At 37.7% G+C, this 16,749-nt stretch overlaps 1 protein-coding gene across 1 annotated transcript in view; it reads left to right on the top strand.

Annotated features, from left to right (window-relative positions):
* The window catches only part of LOC144641055 (alpha-mannosidase 2-like), a 45,865-nt gene extending 30,377 nt beyond the window's left edge, over positions 1 to 15,488 (top strand). The window contains exons 13-29 of the mRNA XM_078500114.1: positions 848 to 928; positions 1,442 to 1,624; positions 1,923 to 2,040; positions 6,059 to 6,126; positions 6,590 to 6,668; positions 7,077 to 7,163; positions 7,784 to 7,914; positions 8,341 to 8,443; positions 8,968 to 9,090; positions 9,679 to 9,729; positions 10,183 to 10,246; positions 10,631 to 10,692; positions 10,782 to 10,856; positions 11,835 to 11,976; positions 12,427 to 12,563; positions 13,118 to 13,411; positions 13,509 to 15,488. Of these exons, the coding sequence (XP_078356240.1) occupies positions 848 to 928; positions 1,442 to 1,624; positions 1,923 to 2,040; positions 6,059 to 6,126; positions 6,590 to 6,668; positions 7,077 to 7,163; positions 7,784 to 7,914; positions 8,341 to 8,443; positions 8,968 to 9,090; positions 9,679 to 9,729; positions 10,183 to 10,246; positions 10,631 to 10,692; positions 10,782 to 10,856; positions 11,835 to 11,976; positions 12,427 to 12,563; positions 13,118 to 13,411; positions 13,509 to 13,661 (1,951 nt within the window). The 3' untranslated portion in view covers positions 13,662 to 15,488. The remainder of the gene's footprint in view (positions 1 to 847; positions 929 to 1,441; positions 1,625 to 1,922; positions 2,041 to 6,058; positions 6,127 to 6,589; positions 6,669 to 7,076; positions 7,164 to 7,783; positions 7,915 to 8,340; positions 8,444 to 8,967; positions 9,091 to 9,678; positions 9,730 to 10,182; positions 10,247 to 10,630; positions 10,693 to 10,781; positions 10,857 to 11,834; positions 11,977 to 12,426; positions 12,564 to 13,117; positions 13,412 to 13,508) is intronic.
* Positions 15,489 to 16,749: the final 1,261 nt, after the last annotated feature.

Genomic DNA, 16,749 nt, shown 5'->3' with positions numbered 1-16,749 from the left:
AGTGGTTTGTTTTCTAGGAAACAGACGCTGCAGTTCGCCTCAGTGATGACACCGAGTTGTGATGTGTCAACTCAGCTGCTTTGCTTAACAGATTCAACTTCTCTCTGCATACAGACTTGTGAGACTCTATAATATACCAAATTCCCTTTGGCCACTAAGCATTGACAAGATAAATGCAGACTATTTCAAGTTGTTGAGTCATTTTAAACTACTGTTGAGCTACTTTACAAACCCCAAAATTTCTTTCAATACATCTGTTGTATTTTGTGATTGTAAATAAACAAAAAACTGTTCCTAATGGACTGGTTTTAAAATGTTTGGAATGGCTACATTTCAGTTTAAAAGTCGTTTGTTACTGTTAGTAAATGTTACATTTTCCATAGTATCTACTAGATATATATTGTACTCTATTTGAATTCATTAAAGACCTTTAGCCACTTCGCTTGGCACAATCAAAAGGCTTTACCGGTATTCTTCTCTTACTGATGCTTTAGAAAGATGGGTTGGTACAAGCAGATCAGATTTCATCAGCTTTCAGAGCAATGCCATACATTTTGTGCATGGATATTTCATTGTGTAGTTCGCACATCACAAACATACCTCATATATCAAGAGAGTATGAAAACAATATCAACTTCCCACCCCTTGCCTCCAGCTTTCCCTACCTCCCCCCCCCCCCAAAAAAAAAAACACCCCAGCTTACCAAACGCACTCCCCTAATTGCCAATTACTACTAGTTTAACTTATATCTCGTACATGTACACATGTCCAGTGTTTGTGAGTGAGTTACACATGATTAAAGCGGGTGCTGAAACAAAGTTGTAAAATAATGTATGATCTGTTGTAGGGAGGATCATTACTGGAGTGGGTACTATACATCAAGACCATTCTACAAGCACATGGATAGAGCACTGGAATCACACCACAGGTATTTCCTGAAGCGACTCTCATTCGAGTCTATCTTTCATTTTATAGATTGTGTTAACTTCTCAAAATGCAATATTCAAATGAAGGGACCTAGGTTCCAACTGTGAGCAATGCGGGCAATAAGCAAGCAATTGTGGGCAAAATGCAATTAAAGGGGTAACCATGGCAACCTCCCATGGGTCACCTCCCGCTGGCACCTGGCACACTGATCTCTCAGTGGAGAATAGAGATCAGAAAGGGAATTTAGCTGACTGGAAGTCCTGCCAGGGAAAAACCAACACTCCAAATTCCAATTCGATCTTGGATGCACGTACACGTCTTTACGAGCTCCTGAGCTCTTCCGTGTCACGTGGGTAAATAAATTACATTTTTTTTTTCATTTTTACATGTATGCAGAGTGCTATATGTTGCTGTAGCCCTATGCATGCATCATATGCCTACAGTGTATGGTTCTTGACAAATCTTGACGATAAAATTTAATGTGAAATGTACATGTTTTACTTTGTTTTTGTAGGGCTGCTGAAATAATTTTCTCCTTGGCTGAATCACATTCTCGTCATCACGGAAGTTCCAGTTTTGCTGTAGAGCAAATGTATGGTCTACTGACTAATGCACGCCGTAACTTGGGTCTTTTTCAACATCATGACGGCATCACTGGCACAGCTAAGGACTTTGTTGTTGTTGATTATGCTACAAGGCATGTGTAATAGTAATAGAAATAGTCATAGTAAAAGTGGGAAGTGGTTGCCCAGTCTTCCAAGCCAGAGGCACATTGTAAAAACGCTCGACTAAAATACAGTGTATATACAATGTGTGTATATATAGGGTATTGACATATACAGTGTATTGACTTTTTAATGCTATCAAAGTACAATTTAGTAATTAAAATTATTTTAAGTATTCTTCATTTCAAATCATCTTTTTTTACTTGGAACATAACTTAAAACTGTAGCTAATAATTTTGACTTTTATTTCTATGCGTTTATTCCCTTTAGAATGCACCAATCACTTAGTGATTTGCAGCGAGTGATACAGGACTCTGCCCATTTTCTGTTGACATCTGACAAGTCTCATCATACAGCACCAGACCCAGCATTACCACCACTTAAGTTTGTATGTGCACTTGTATGTTGCTACACAATAAAGTTTAGATGTGATTGAGGTTATTGCAGGGCTGCAAATAACAGTTGGTGATCGGACATTGGCCGACCAAAATTTGCTCATGTCCGACGAAATGCCAAGTGTGGTCGGACATGATGTCCGGACAATTGTTTGATCGTAAATCATTTTGCTGCAACAATGAATAAAAATAGGGCCCCAATGGGTCCATGTGTTTTGCTGCTAGAGCAAAGTCTTAGGGAACATGTTGATGAAAGACAAGTGAGTCGAGATTGAAATCCAACGTCTTTTATTGTCTGTCACTTGTGTGCAGGTTAATAATTGCACTATATTGTAGTCACTTTGTGTTAATTCAATCCTGATAATTTTACTGATCAATGTTATGTTGAAATCAAAGACAGCAAACATAATTTAATTACTAGTAAGTTAACGTAATGTCTGACATGATTGTCTCTTTGATAAACAACAGAAAGACGGCGTTGAACGTAACGCAAAGTTCATTTTGAAAGCGAAAGTTTACAAATAATTATTATCATTCGTCAGTCATCCCTTCACGCATGAACACTCGTCGAATTTCAGTGTCTTCACAACAAGATCGGAAGATCGATAAGGACCAATTTTTGATTCTGCGAAAGTTCGTTTTCTTAAAGTTTTAGAAATTTGTGAAGTTGGAGGATTCACTGAGGACTGCGTAGCCGAAGATGCAGTGGCTCGCTGGACATCAAATTCTATTTTTCACGGCGTTTAATTAATCTTCACAAAATAAACATGTGGCGCCAGCGCGTCTGGCAGTCAAAAATTCATTTTTCAAAAAACTTTCCCTTTCCAGCTATTTTAGCGGGGCTTATACTATAGTACCTACCTGTCAGTCGTAGAAAAGCTGAAATTTAAGGATGAACTGTTTATTAAATGAAGACCGTATTATTAGGCGGTGACGCAACGCCTATATGCTGTGGCCCGTGGACGGGCAATGTTACGATTACTCCAACCGAGTAGCACTGGGAACTAGGCACTTTGTTGTTTACTCAGTTTTGGTACGCCATCTTTGATTGTCATGAGTACTGAATCAACTTTAAGAGCATCCATCGGCAAAACGCGTTTGATTTCTAACGTACAGTTAAACAGAGTTTTGGGTTCAAGGGAGAATGATGTACTGGATAATTGTGAGCTCGCTTAAAGAACTTTTCTACCGTTATACGTGTATTCGAAGTCGGCATACGTGATGGCAGACTAACTTGACTGATGTTGAATTTGACGAGTGAAGGCCGGTTAGTGTCATAACTTTTGAAACCTTTCCAAAAGGGAGACCGATGGCAGCAGTATCTTGATTAGATTGCAAAGGTGAGCTATCTGAAATCTTTGTTTGCTTTGACGTGCATTGTTGTCGATAATATTTAAGTTTAAGTTAATTTTCTTTTCTTTTCCCTTCGCGACTCGCCATCTTCATTTTACTGCTTTTGATAATATTTATTCGGGTATTTATCTCAAGCCATTAAAAACAAAACAGTGACGGTATCCGTATTCCTATTTGTACGAGAAGCCAGAATTAAGAATTAAGAAAGAACTTCTACCCTATTTCTAGTAAGCGGTGTTGACTTCATTACATTTCAGACCATTTGAATACGGTAGTGTCACACAATCTTCAGTATCGACTAGGTGTGGAAATCAATCCTGGGCCTTTCTGTTGCTAAATGACGAAGTTCATAATGATTTAATGTATTTATCGTATCATACTGTAAGTTTGTAATGTATTGGAGGTTCGTTTTGTAGTCAAGGCAAATAAAAATTAAAATGAATAAGAAAAATGCAATTTCTGGGATCATTGTAAAGCGTCATCGCCTGTGCATGCATGTATGCGTGCCGGTTATTTTTTAATAACTAGTAAACAAACTGGTCGCCACGCATTTAAACACGAACTGACGAATGTTGCATCTGATGCAGTGAATCTGGTGAATGAGAACTTCCTTTAATATTTCTTTGTTTTCGACGGTGTGAACCACTGAATAAGTTTCTTTCCCATTGTGATGTTACTAGTATTAATTCGTTTCTAGCTGTCTTTTATATAGCTCGAATACAGCTACAATTAGCGGTGCAGCCTACCAGCATGGTATATTCCTTTCCAGCTGTCTTTGCGTGACAAGTTACACGTTCATACATTTTATTTTAAAATATGAAGTTCAGAGTTAATACAGTACTAGTATGCTGTAGACAGTGTAGACAAGGTGAGGGTAAGTTTATTTTCAAAGCGAAAGTTTACAAACTGTGCACTAACCGGTCCTTTGGAGAAAATATTTATGACCTTCGGCGAGGTTCCAAGTCTTCGCTCTTTTCGTAAATGATGAAAACTGCAGAATAATTTTCTCATAAAACTGGAGTGGTCGCGCCACAGTTTGTTTTCTTTCCCAATGCGATATACTTTTAAATCGGTTTTCTGTTTTCCAACGTGTCCAACGTGGTTTGCGTTCGAATACTTTGGCCCGTAACTTCGAATGCGATCAGCGCTACGGTTCATTGGTTTCGATTTTGTTTGTTCATGGATTTGATTGACATCGGTAGTTCAGATTTCTCCTCTGTTACGGCACTTACACCTAACACCTTACGGCACAAACTTCAGCTCTCAATGTGTTTTGCTTGCAGCCATTGCGGCTGCAGCAAAACACAAAAATTCAACCTTTTGTTTTTGGTGATGTCCGACCACAATCTGTTTTGTCTGACCAAGATGGTGTCTTAGTAGGACATATGTCCTTTCAAGTGAAAAAATTATTTGCAGCCCTGTTATTGTGCACAGTATTAAACCCTAATAATCAACAAATTATTATAAAAATAATGGACTAATCTAAGTAGTAAGTAAGTAAGTACTTTATTTAAACACATATCACCAATGAGCCTGGGGCTCCTTTAAAAGTGAACGTGTATTCTAAAAATTACAATGTAAAAAATTTAAATATGATTATCTATTCAAAAAAAAAAATACAAAAATTAGACTATAAAATTGAAAATTGAAAAACTAGACTATAAAATTTAAAAACTATGTAGACAATAAAATTAAAAAATGTAAACTAATCGATACAAAGATTACAGCAACAGTTGGCCTCGGTGGTCAGGTTAACATTGTTCAGTAAATTTTTAAAAATTCTAAGAGAGGACGCTCCTCTTTTATTGTTCTTGGGGAACTGTGCTCTCCACAAGCCCAGTCATGGAAGTAGTTGAGCTTTAATCCCCCCTTCGCAATGATGGTCATTTGAACAATTATTTTAAAATCCATAAAAAGGCATTCAATGGATCTTGGGCTGTAAAATATCGTTAGTTGTTCATGGAAGCATATTTAACAAGGGTGGCATGGCTAGTAGCCAAGCCTTGAGATGCTATATTCTCCGCCTAGCGCGGTGAATTTAGCGTCATAAACTGAGTTTCTTGACCAATCAGAATGTCCCATTCTTGAATTCACCTCTGAAAATTATACTTTCAATTTAACATTAGTACAGGTCCCGCCAGGGGGGGTACTCCGGCTTGTAAATGACGGGGATGATCGAAGGATTTTTTTGGGTTTGAAATTTTCGATTCCGGGATTTTTTGGGGTTGGAAAATTTGGCAAGTATTTTTTTTTGGGGGGTATTAAAAACGAACTTAAGTGCCTTGGCGCGGCCTTGGCGTATTTATGGTATGATGAATAAACAAACACAAGCGTTCAATTTTTTATGGTTTTCTTTGTGTTATATAATTGCCCCTCCTGGCAATTTAGGGGTAATTTGACAAGGCATTTTTTGTGGGTTACTTTTGGTCCAGGGATTTTGTTGGGTAATGTCGGAAGACTTGGGGATTTTTTTGGGTCCTGAGTTTTGCCTCCATTCGATCATCCCCGTCATTTACAAGCCGGAGTACCCCCCTGGGCAGGTCCCCATGAAAATCTAAATTACACAAACCTGAACTTTTGATTGAGAAGCTACATTTTACTTTGAGCTTTTAATATTATTACTACTTTTCCTTCAACTAACCCACTGCTTGTGTTTAGGGAGAAACCAGACTTGCTCAAGATGCATTGTCAACAAAAGAAGTACTAACATTGTCCAACACACCAAGGTAATTCCTGATTCGATCTCACAATGTACTCTTGAAAGCAATGTTAATTGTCATTCCATATAGAAAAGGTCAAATTATGACACCCAGTGTGAATGGAAAATCTGTCACCTTTAAATAAAGTTCAGAACAATGACTGCATTTACATGCGTGTAGGTGGATTTCTAAACGATTTATTGAATTTTCAAAATGTTTATGAGATGCAGTTTATTTTGGTTGTAGAATGTTTGTTGAAGTGTAGCTATTGGTCTTAATCTCGTTTAGATCATGGAGCCCTTAAGCTTTCTTAATTCCTGTCCTAACCAGTCCTTTATATCGAAATTACTAGCCCTGAAACCTTGAAAAAGTTGATAAAGCTCATGAAAAGTAGTATCATTAAGTTTATCGCATGAAATGTGTTAATGTTTGGCTTCACAATCGAGCAATAAAACGACAACTGGATGAACAAAACTTTTTTCTTTTTCAGGGCAGTAGTATTGTACAATACTCTTACGACAGCAAGAGAGCAAGTGGTCAGCATTCACATCTCAGATCCAGCAGCAATGGTATTAAATTCATTCTTCAATAAAATAAAATTTAAATCCTTTTCACTGTTGTTGTTTAAAATGAATTTCAGGTCAAAATGATTTTAAACTTGTTTGATTTGTATTTTTCTTTGTTCCAGATTTATTGCCATAAACTCTACACATCCCAAATAAATATCGTATTAAAAATAAATTCTCTTGAATATAATATGAGCTGAGCCTGAGCACAAACATTTACAAAGCATGTGAAAGCCAAGTATTCTTAATATTTGTGAGGCAAGTGAGGGATTTCCAACACTGATATAAGCCCAGAAAAATGTAAGGCTTCACTTATTGTGTTGACCACGAATACACAAGAAACAATTATAGTAAATCAGATATGCTCTGAAGCCGTTTTGTCTTGTTTATGACCTTTTTCTTCCTCTCCAGGTTAGTGACAGTGAAGGAAAGGAAGTCCCAAGTCAAGTAAACTTATGGTGGGATCACAGAGACAGAATATCTACTGCTAAATATGAAGTAAGTATTCCAACCTCCAAAGTGGCTGCTTTGAATGGTCACTCATACCAAACCTCACACTGGATACAACAGGGAACTGGGAACGAGTTGTAGTAACATCTAAGGCAGCATTGAAAAATTTTGCCCACAACATGATAATTATGATGTTTAAAAATGGTAACCTAGCCAAGTTTGGGAGAGATCTGTTGATGTGCATGGAGTTGGAGAACAAAATCAAAACACATGCTCATCAAATTGAGAGAAAAAGTTATACAGAGAAGCCCTGAACGTTTCATTTGGTCACTTTTTGTCCAAGTTACTCTCAAACTTGCTAAAGCTGTCTTAATGGGTTGGATAAATTTTTTATATTTTTAATAGCATATACTTAAAAGTGTATTTTAATTTTAGTCCTACGTTTTATACATGAGCTTCTGGCTCGGACATTGAGGGAGACCTCGTCCCACGTATGGACAATAAAATTGTATTGTATTGTATTGTATTGTATTGTGTCCTCTTATATGATGGGATTTAATTTGATCATTTTTAAATTAATTCCAAGATCCCTATTATATATAGTGATTATGGTATAATTTTTTAACCCAGTTCACATTTGATTTTTCTTATCTATTTTTTTTTTTCAGCTAATATTTGTAGCCAAAGTTCCTCCTCTGGGTTTGACCACATATTTTATATCGTCAGGCCTTGGGTCAAAACTGAGTGAATATTCTAGTATCACGGTGTATAACTCCGCTGGAGATTCTATAAAACCAAGGTAAAAATTTGATTCTTTAAAAGTTTGTTATTTGTATTTCAAACACCAGTACAAAACACTAACAAACAGAATGCACTTACATACTGAAAAACAAACAAACAAACAAACAAAAACTATTGTTGTTAGAGCGGTGTTAAAATGAGGGTCGTAAAATCAAAACCAAAGTAATCAATTTGGACAATCACAAATGACACAGACGGTCCGAGAAAACGTGTTTGAGGCTGAAAAAGTTTATCAAATTCAACATGTCACACATTTTCGCATTTGAACATATCCACATCTAATTTGCGCCGAATAAGCATTAGTGGCTAGTTGCTACTCGACTTGTGCGTGCTTTCAAGCACACACGTTAAGTCAAAGTTAACCGGCGGTAATCAGTGAAATAGTTTTATACCTAAATTGTTGTCATACATGTTCCTTATTTAGAGAGGAATTTAAACTTGAAGTCAAGCAACCTGGAACAGAAACCATTATTTTGGAGAATGAAGTGCTGAAAGCTGAATTTGACAGTGTTCGAGGGCTTCTCAAGGTAACAATAACGCCATTTCATCTATTCCAGTTTTCTATTTTATTTAGTTTCATCCGGTCCCTCACATTCTTTTCTATCGCTTAATAAGGTGATTTTGGTTGTTCATTTTTGAAGGTCCGAATTCCCCAGTTGACGCATTCTGGCCACAAATTACTGTTGGTATATCTGTCCATGTTATCAATTCTCCTTGCCGTTTTCTGTTTTCCATTCCGTCCTTAAATTTGCCTTTCCTACTAACAAAAAACTTGATTTTTGTTGTTGTCCAAATTCGTTTTTAATTGCCCAGCTCCTTCTCCACCTCTTCTCCCAAGCAAAACTTCTGTTTTCAGATTTTAAGTTTGATTTTCCATCTAATACCCACTTTCCTTTGACACAGTTAATTTACATCCTTCGCTTTTCAGTTCTCCGGCCCTTCTATGGCTACAAATGTTTTCATGCTATCCCCATGCAACTACCTTATCCTTATCAAGATCAAGTGTAACTCTAGTACTGCTTGATGCTAATGTTACGTAATCATATTTCAGAGCATCACGCATAAGAAGGACGGTGCTGTGACAGAAGTAGCCATCGACTTTGTCTCGTATGGTACAAAATCATTCGGAGACAGGAGTGGAGCTTATCTGTTTCTGCCTGACGGGCCTGCTCAGGTGTGTTTCTTAATTATCTGTAAATTAGGACGATCTGTCGACATTTTTGGCGATTAGCCGAGATACAGATAGTTTCCTAAGTTAAGATGAAACTCAAAACAAATACATGATATTCTTTCTAGGTTTTTTGGAAAAATCAAATAACAAAACTGGGCTTGGTTAGTTCTGCTTGTTATAACAGAAATTCAGTTGAATTTACCTTTCATTGGAGAGTACTCTTGAAAAAAAAAATTGAGATTTAGATACCTTTTGGCTGTAAGATGCCCAAAAGTGCAACCTGAATGGATTTAAAACTGGTATTTATTATGGCTTCAGTAAGCGAATGTATCAACAGTTAAAAGGCAGGCGTTTGGGTGTTGGTCATTTGTCCAGCGTTTTCACAAGGATGGACCGAAAACGGCCGCTCCTGGAACCTTATCTGAATTTTTTTTTGTTTTTGGTTGGAAGTTCAAAGAAATGAATATTTTTAAAAAAAAAAAAAAAATCTTTTTAATAATATTTTCCCCCAACACCCCAATAAAATAGATTCAGCCAATACCGAGAATACGAATATGTCTATATACTGAGTGTTTCCTTGTTGCTCTGCAGGCTCACGGCTTAGGAGAGCAACCAGCGGTGTATGTGAGCAGAGGAAAACTGGTAAGTTAATGTGCCAGTTAATCCATAGTTAACTACACATAGCACACTCAGTAGAATCGAACTCAGCTTCTGATTAGCTGAACATGCAGAGCAGTATTTCTAAGATTTCATAGTGAACTGATTGTGCGCTACGCATGAACCCATTCCAATGCTGAACATGGTATTGGCGTTCTCAAATGGCCCATCAACCACACACGTACAAGTGAACTGGTTTATGATGCGTTGGACTCCATCCACATTGAGCGGTTTTAGTAAAGCCTTGTCCAGCACCGTTATAACCATGGGGAAAAATTGGCAAACTGAAAAAATGCTGAAGGATAGTCTGCAACATTCTATTCAGAGCGAGTAGCCGAAGTTTACGTCGGCTTGTTTAGTAACCAGTTTCTGACAAGGGTTCGTTTTACCAACCTAGTCATAAACGTTTCTGGTTTTTGCTTTTCGTTTCATGTTTAGATGCAAGAAGTACGAGTTGCCCTTCCTAATGTTCTCCACGTGGTCAGACTTTACTCCATATCTGGTAAGTATTTTTCTAAAGTGATTTTATTTTATTATTTTGTCATAACAGATGATTGGCCACATTGGATTAGAGTAGTTTCAGTTGCTTTCTCATTTAGTAGAAAATGTTGACAAATATGATGTAGCTACAGACTTCCATCTGTGAAATGTTTGGTTTCTTTCTGAAAAGTTTGCAAGACTTGAAACAAAGACGACCACGACAACAATAAAGTCGCCAAAAAACGGTTTAATGAACAGTGCAATGGGAATTCACATAATGTTAGATTAGAACTCTATGTACGTGTTGCGTGCCTATGCCTGGCTATTGCTCGCATACAAGGAGTCGCTGATGCGTCCCAAGACCGACCAGGATGTTGTGTAAACTTTGTTGTTTTGTTTGCAACAGGACCTGAAGGACGCACACTGGATATCCAAAACAAAGTGGACATACGAGATCAAATAAACAAGGTGTGTTGAGGCACATTTCAAGACTATAAATCTTGTTATAGTATGCGTTGTCCATAACCAAAACTAACCTTCCCTTCTTGTTGATGTAGGAGTTAGTAATGAGAATCAAGAGCAATGTACAAAACAGCGGCCGAGAATTTTACACTGACTTGAATGGGTTTCAGGTGAGTGGTGGCGTACATGATTTTATTGCCAAAATTTGACATAATTTAGCAATACATGACTTTATTTGTGCGAGATAAGCGCACCCAAGCTATTGCTTATAATTTACAGGGCTCAAAATAACGGCCGGTCAAAAGGACTCTGTCCGGCCAAAATGACGATTTGTCCGGACAAAATTTTGGTTTGGCGGTCATTTTGACCGGTCACGTACACGGCTTTCAAATAAATAACACACGCAAAAAAATTTATTCACTGTATTTCTTGACATTTAACAGTAAAATCATAAAATATCATAGCAGCAAGCTCTTGCAGTCACAAATTTGTAGAATACAGATGAGACGGTCACGCGGATTTGTTAGCGGTTTGCTTAAATACAGGAAACATCCACGTCTGTAAATACGCTAAACAGACAACAATGAACATGGCATCAATCAACGTCTGCTATTAATTTAACACGCGTACGCAATTACAGTTTCAACTGTCAGGCGGGCCAAGAAAAATAGCACTCGTTAGTGGATTTAAAAAACTATATGCACCTTTAGAAAGTACGAGTTCGTAGCGTGTTTTCACCAGCACGATCATGAGAAAATAATAATACTCAATATTTTGACTATTAAAAGTTCAAGCAAGCAAACCGTGCACGATCTCCTACCAGTATACGTTGGATCAACTGAGTGACCGCTCAAAAACGAGACATGACCGAGCAAAAATTGATTTGGCCGGTCAACATGACCGGTCAGTATTCAAAAATTATTTTGAGCCCTCAATTTAGGAATATTTTTGATGGAAGGTGGAAGTGGAAGCAACTTTGCTTGCATGTTAGTGATTACAGTAATTGTTTCTTTTCAAGCTCTTTTCAGTGGAAGAGGGTCTTACTTTAGAGCGAAAACGGGGGGGGGGGGGGTGTAAAAGAACGGTTACGGGAGTGACAGGCGAGTCTAAAGTCATCCACTGTTATATCTGAATTTTTCTTCCTTTAGATGCAAAAACGTAAAACACTGGACAAGATTCCCATTCAAGCCAACTTTTACCCTCTACCTGCTATGGCTTTCTTACAAGACAAGTCCACACGCTTAACACTTCTGTCAGCGCAGTCCAATGGTGTGGCCGGCCTTAATCAAGGTATTAAACACTGTCTAACTTGAATTTGTATCTTCGCAATTATAGACTTCCCTAATAGTGTGTCTTTATCTGATTTTTTTGTTTCTTTTTTTGTGTGAATTGGTTCCTCTCCCGGCTTGCCGACCTTTAATTTATTTTCATTTAATGCTAATGTCAACTGGCTGCCTGGCTCCACTAGCCTCTATGGTTATTCCAGGCAGCCAGTACTCTTACTTTATTTTAATTACTTTTTGTATTAATAGCAAGAGCGCATTAAAGATCGTCGTCGTCGTCATCGTTGTTGTTGTTGTTGTTGCACTGTAGGACGCACTGTAAGGATTGATGATAACTCTTTTTTTGAATATTGTTCGAAAAGTCTGCATTTAAAGACAGAAAAATGTACAAATAAGGGTGACTGGGGGAAAAACCCTTGCTAACGAGAGCAATCTGACTTCTTTCTTTGCGTCACAGGTGAATTTCAAGTGGTTTTAGATCGCCGTCTTTACCAGGATGATAACAGAGGCCTGGGTCAGGGCGTGACGGATAATAAGGTTACCCCAGCTAACTTCAGGCTTGTCGTTGAACGATTTAAAAGTACACACGAACCTGTAAGTAGAAAATCTATTGGTATTTCAAAATATAATTTCTGTTGGAAAAACAATCGTTGCCTTCGACAGCTAAAGGGTTTTCAATTCTTATTCTCACATAACGGTAAACCGTGTCGGAGGTTGGTATTCCCAGTCTTAATTACATAGAATTTTAAGATTTTATTTCTCCGTTCACTCTCTATTAGCCTTTTTTTCGATTAAGAAAATGTACCAAACACTCGAGACATTATTTTATCGGGATATCCAAATACCTCGAGTACGTCAAAAATACTCCGCTGCGCGTCGTATTTTCAACTCTCTTCTCGGTGTTTTGATATCCCGTCGAAACACTGTATCTTGTGTTTGATATATTGCATCAAGTAAAGTAAAAAAAAAAGTTAGTAAAGTAGGTAAAAACTTGATTTCAGTGTCTATGTGTTTATCCCTTGTGGACTAATTGGGGACACCAATTAAAATACCTAAAAAAAACTCGCTGTGCAGCGGACTAAGCTATGCGATGTAAATAACATTTTGGTTGCAGACATAGCTCATCTTTCATCTCATCTTTTCCACAGGATGGCATTCCACTTGCATACCCCTCCCTCCTTGGACACCGTTTGTTAAACCATCTAAACCACCCATTGTTTACATTACTAAGTCAGGCGGAGTCCGCTGACTCCGCGAACCTGTTGTCGAATTTCAACAGTCTGCAGTCTGATCTACCCAATGATATCTTCATGGTTACCTTACGTTCAATAGCAGACAAACAGCGGCCTCGACCCAGTGGCGAGGCTCTGCTGGTGCTTCATCGTCTGGGATATGATTGTAATTTTGAGTGCAAGTGCCTTGCTACCACGAGCCGAGGACAGGTTAGTGATTAGGAATGCTTTTAAGCAGGTTCAAAACTGGTTTAATCTCGGTTTTAAACTGGAGATCTTATGGGTCCTCTTGTTTGTTGTTTTTCAGGTGAAGTTAAACCATTTATTCAAAGACTTATCGATTGATAAGCTCCAGTCCACCTCTCTGACAATGTTGCACGAGTACCAGGAACTGGATCCCAGTTCTCCTCTGAACGTGGATCCAATGGAACTTTATTCATACAAGATGAGGCTCAAGTGACGACGCTTCACGCGATTTTATATAAAGTGAATTTTATATATTAATGGCTACAGCTCAAAGTATATGACGCCTCAAGCCCTGCTGAGGAATATATTCAGGCTTATTCGGGTTTGCTAGAAAATCGGCGTACAGATTTTCCAGGATGTAGAGAAAATGACATTTAGAGCTCACAGTAAGATGTATAATTACTAATCTTAATCAGCTACAGTTCAACACCGTCTGAAGAAAAGTTCTTTATTTGGCCCCAACAGAACTTCAGTCATAGGTAGTTTAAGCAAACCACAAAGGCAACAGCTACGGGAACGTCGATTTACTGACGAATACAATAGCTTTGCACGTGCGTTATAAATCTTTGTACATTTCTTTGCCGTCCTCTGCAAAACAACATCGTGAAATGACCAAATTCTACGTTATGGTGAGAACGTGAACCACAGCGGTGAATATTTCTAGTTTCTGTTTGGAATTGAACGCTGTCTTAACAAATTCAGCTGAAAATAGTTCTGACACCGAAAGAAAGGCTAAATTGGTCAAGATAATCACGAGATTCTGCATAAGTAAAATATAAATTCACTCCTTTATCGACGTTTGATGTCCGTTGTGGTTGCTTAAACCCTTATTAAACGTTTCACATTTTAGTGGCCTGTCGGTGTTATATTAGTGATAGTTTAAAGCACCGAACTAAAGCCTTTAACCTTATTTATAAGCGGCATTATCGACAACAACAAAAAACAGTTTAACTTAAAATGCACATGAGTTTTCAGTAAAATGTCGGCTACGTTAAGAGCTACTTTCGCTACTTTAGAGCAAATAACACAAGGAAAAAAATTAACTTAATATAAGGTCGACCATTCCCGCGTTTTTGTGTGAAATATGGTGTTTGTATGGGAGTATTAAGTCTAGAAACAAAGAAGTACCTTCAAAAAATCATTTGTTAAAAATCAAATGAAGATTTGCTGGAAGCTTGACTGTAAAAAGATTGATTTAATTTTTTCCAGGTTATCAACGAACAATTTACATTTTGCGTCTTGTTTGAAGAAAAATTTATGATAACAATGTATTATGTTATAACGCAAAAAGATTGGGCTGGAGGGGGGGGGGGGGGGTAAAGGTTAAGTTTAAACGCGTATATTTCTTCTAGGTAATAAAAAATAGATATATAATGTTCTTTTTTTCGTGACATTTGCAAGACCAGATCAACGTTTACACAGAGCAAATTAAGTAAAGCCCGAGTGGAATAGGCTTTGTTTACCGACGTCTATTAGTTATTACTGAGTCAAGCTGTTTGGCTAATAGCCAACCAAATATAATATCGATTGAACGAGTGGTAAATTAGCTGAAGCGAGGGACTATTGTCTGAATTAAAACTCGGCTGTTTTTTTGATTAATTAGCATAGGTATAAATAGTTTTTAAAATAGTCTATAAAGTGTTTGCCTGCGCACAGATGTTGAATTGTTGCAGGCTTGCGGTTGCAAATTTTTTGATAAACTTTGATTTCTAGAACTTTGTTCACATTAAAAGCGCCATTCCCTGTGCGATTGAGTTACGTGAAAATGATAAGTCTAGAAGCCATCTTTTTCAATGAAAATACCGAAGTCAAAATTGATATAACACTAATTTGTCCCCAGTTAGGTATATATGTGATTCGTGGAGATAATTTCTAGTTCCTTGTCATTTTTGCCAGTTGCTGTCTTACATGGGCAAAAAAGAAGTAATCGATACTGCAGGGGAATTTTGGGGTCCTAATAATTTATTACATTTCAAACACAATTGAATTCAAGACAATGCACTCCTTCGTAATAAGCATTTCAATAAAATTAATTAAATTTTCCTGGTGGTTACTTGTTAATTAACACGAAGAGTAACTTAATTTAACACAAGGCGTAGCAAATCTCACTGAAGACAAATTGGCAGGGTTGTGAGGGCGCGGGGGAGCACGGGAAGAGAAAAAAGCCCTCCCTTGGACGAAGGACGATTATCACCTTGGCTAGTTCCTAGGCCTCTCCATCCCGGCCACGGAATCGTTTGCGGCATCGCCGGAAAACCTTACAGGATCGTGGCAGCAGTTCGATAAAATAACGAAGATATGGCGAAAAAAGGAAGGAAAACAAGAGGTCCTAATTAACTAGACGACAAGTTGTGAGTACGTGTGGTCTGCACTACTAAAAGAGATCCTTGTATAGATGAAAGCATATATTTCCGTTGCCTATTTCCGTCAACACTCCTCTCTTGAGTATCAATGGATCTTTCCTTCAGTATTTCATCATCACTAATGAAACAAGGAATCATTTAAACCGCACCTTAATTAATTTTTACTTATGGGTATTCGATTTTTTTTGTTTTAATTGAATTCTGTAACTTTTATGAGGAGCTAAAGACTGATTGTTGACAAGTAGTTTCGAGCTTTCTGTTTTTGTAACAAACTTCGCTTTAACTTTAAACATTTCAGTTAGCACCTCCAACAGTTTGTATGGGAAACTTTACTAGCGAACGAACAAGAGGCCCCTGATAAAATCTGAGCCCTTCTTCAAAGCTTGCGATTGAAGTTTTCCAAATTTGGTTTTTGTGAGATCTGTAAGCACACGCACAAATGACTGGAACCGGAATCGGTTGACGGGCCGGCCCGGTATAAGAATTTGCGGCATTTGTTGTTACGTCATCCAATCAATTGCAGCAATAATTTGGATTTTTGCCGCCAAAATATTTCTCAGTTTGTTAAAACGCGCGTCTTTCTCAATTCAAAACACATTCAAAACTTTTCTCATTTACTTTTAAGTTTCTTCAGAGATTTTCATGTACATAAACGACAGCTTGGTATTATCCATTATTTAAGGTTATTTTTTACTTCGATTCTTTTTTCGAGACATGGGGTGAAAGGTAAATGCGAAAGATCACGAGTCGGCAAGACGCACGTGCGTAAAAATAATATAATGAACATTGTACTTGCAGTCGCAATCGCTTTGTAAGGCCGAGTGAACGTTCCAGTAAATCGACTACAGAAGATTGATTGCCGACTTGTTCGCAAATTAGCTTTCGAGTGTTGATTTTATCGGGATTTTCTGTAATCCCGAGGGCCTGTACTAGATGTGG

Source organism: Oculina patagonica, chromosome 2 (assembly GCF_052425735.1).
Source record: "Oculina patagonica isolate OP01 chromosome 2, crgOcupat, whole genome shotgun sequence".
NCBI classification, from domain to species: domain Eukaryota; kingdom Metazoa; phylum Cnidaria; class Anthozoa; order Scleractinia; family Oculinidae; genus Oculina; species Oculina patagonica.
The sequence above is the reverse complement of the archived record's forward strand: the minus strand, read 5'-3'. Positions and strand labels throughout refer to the sequence as shown.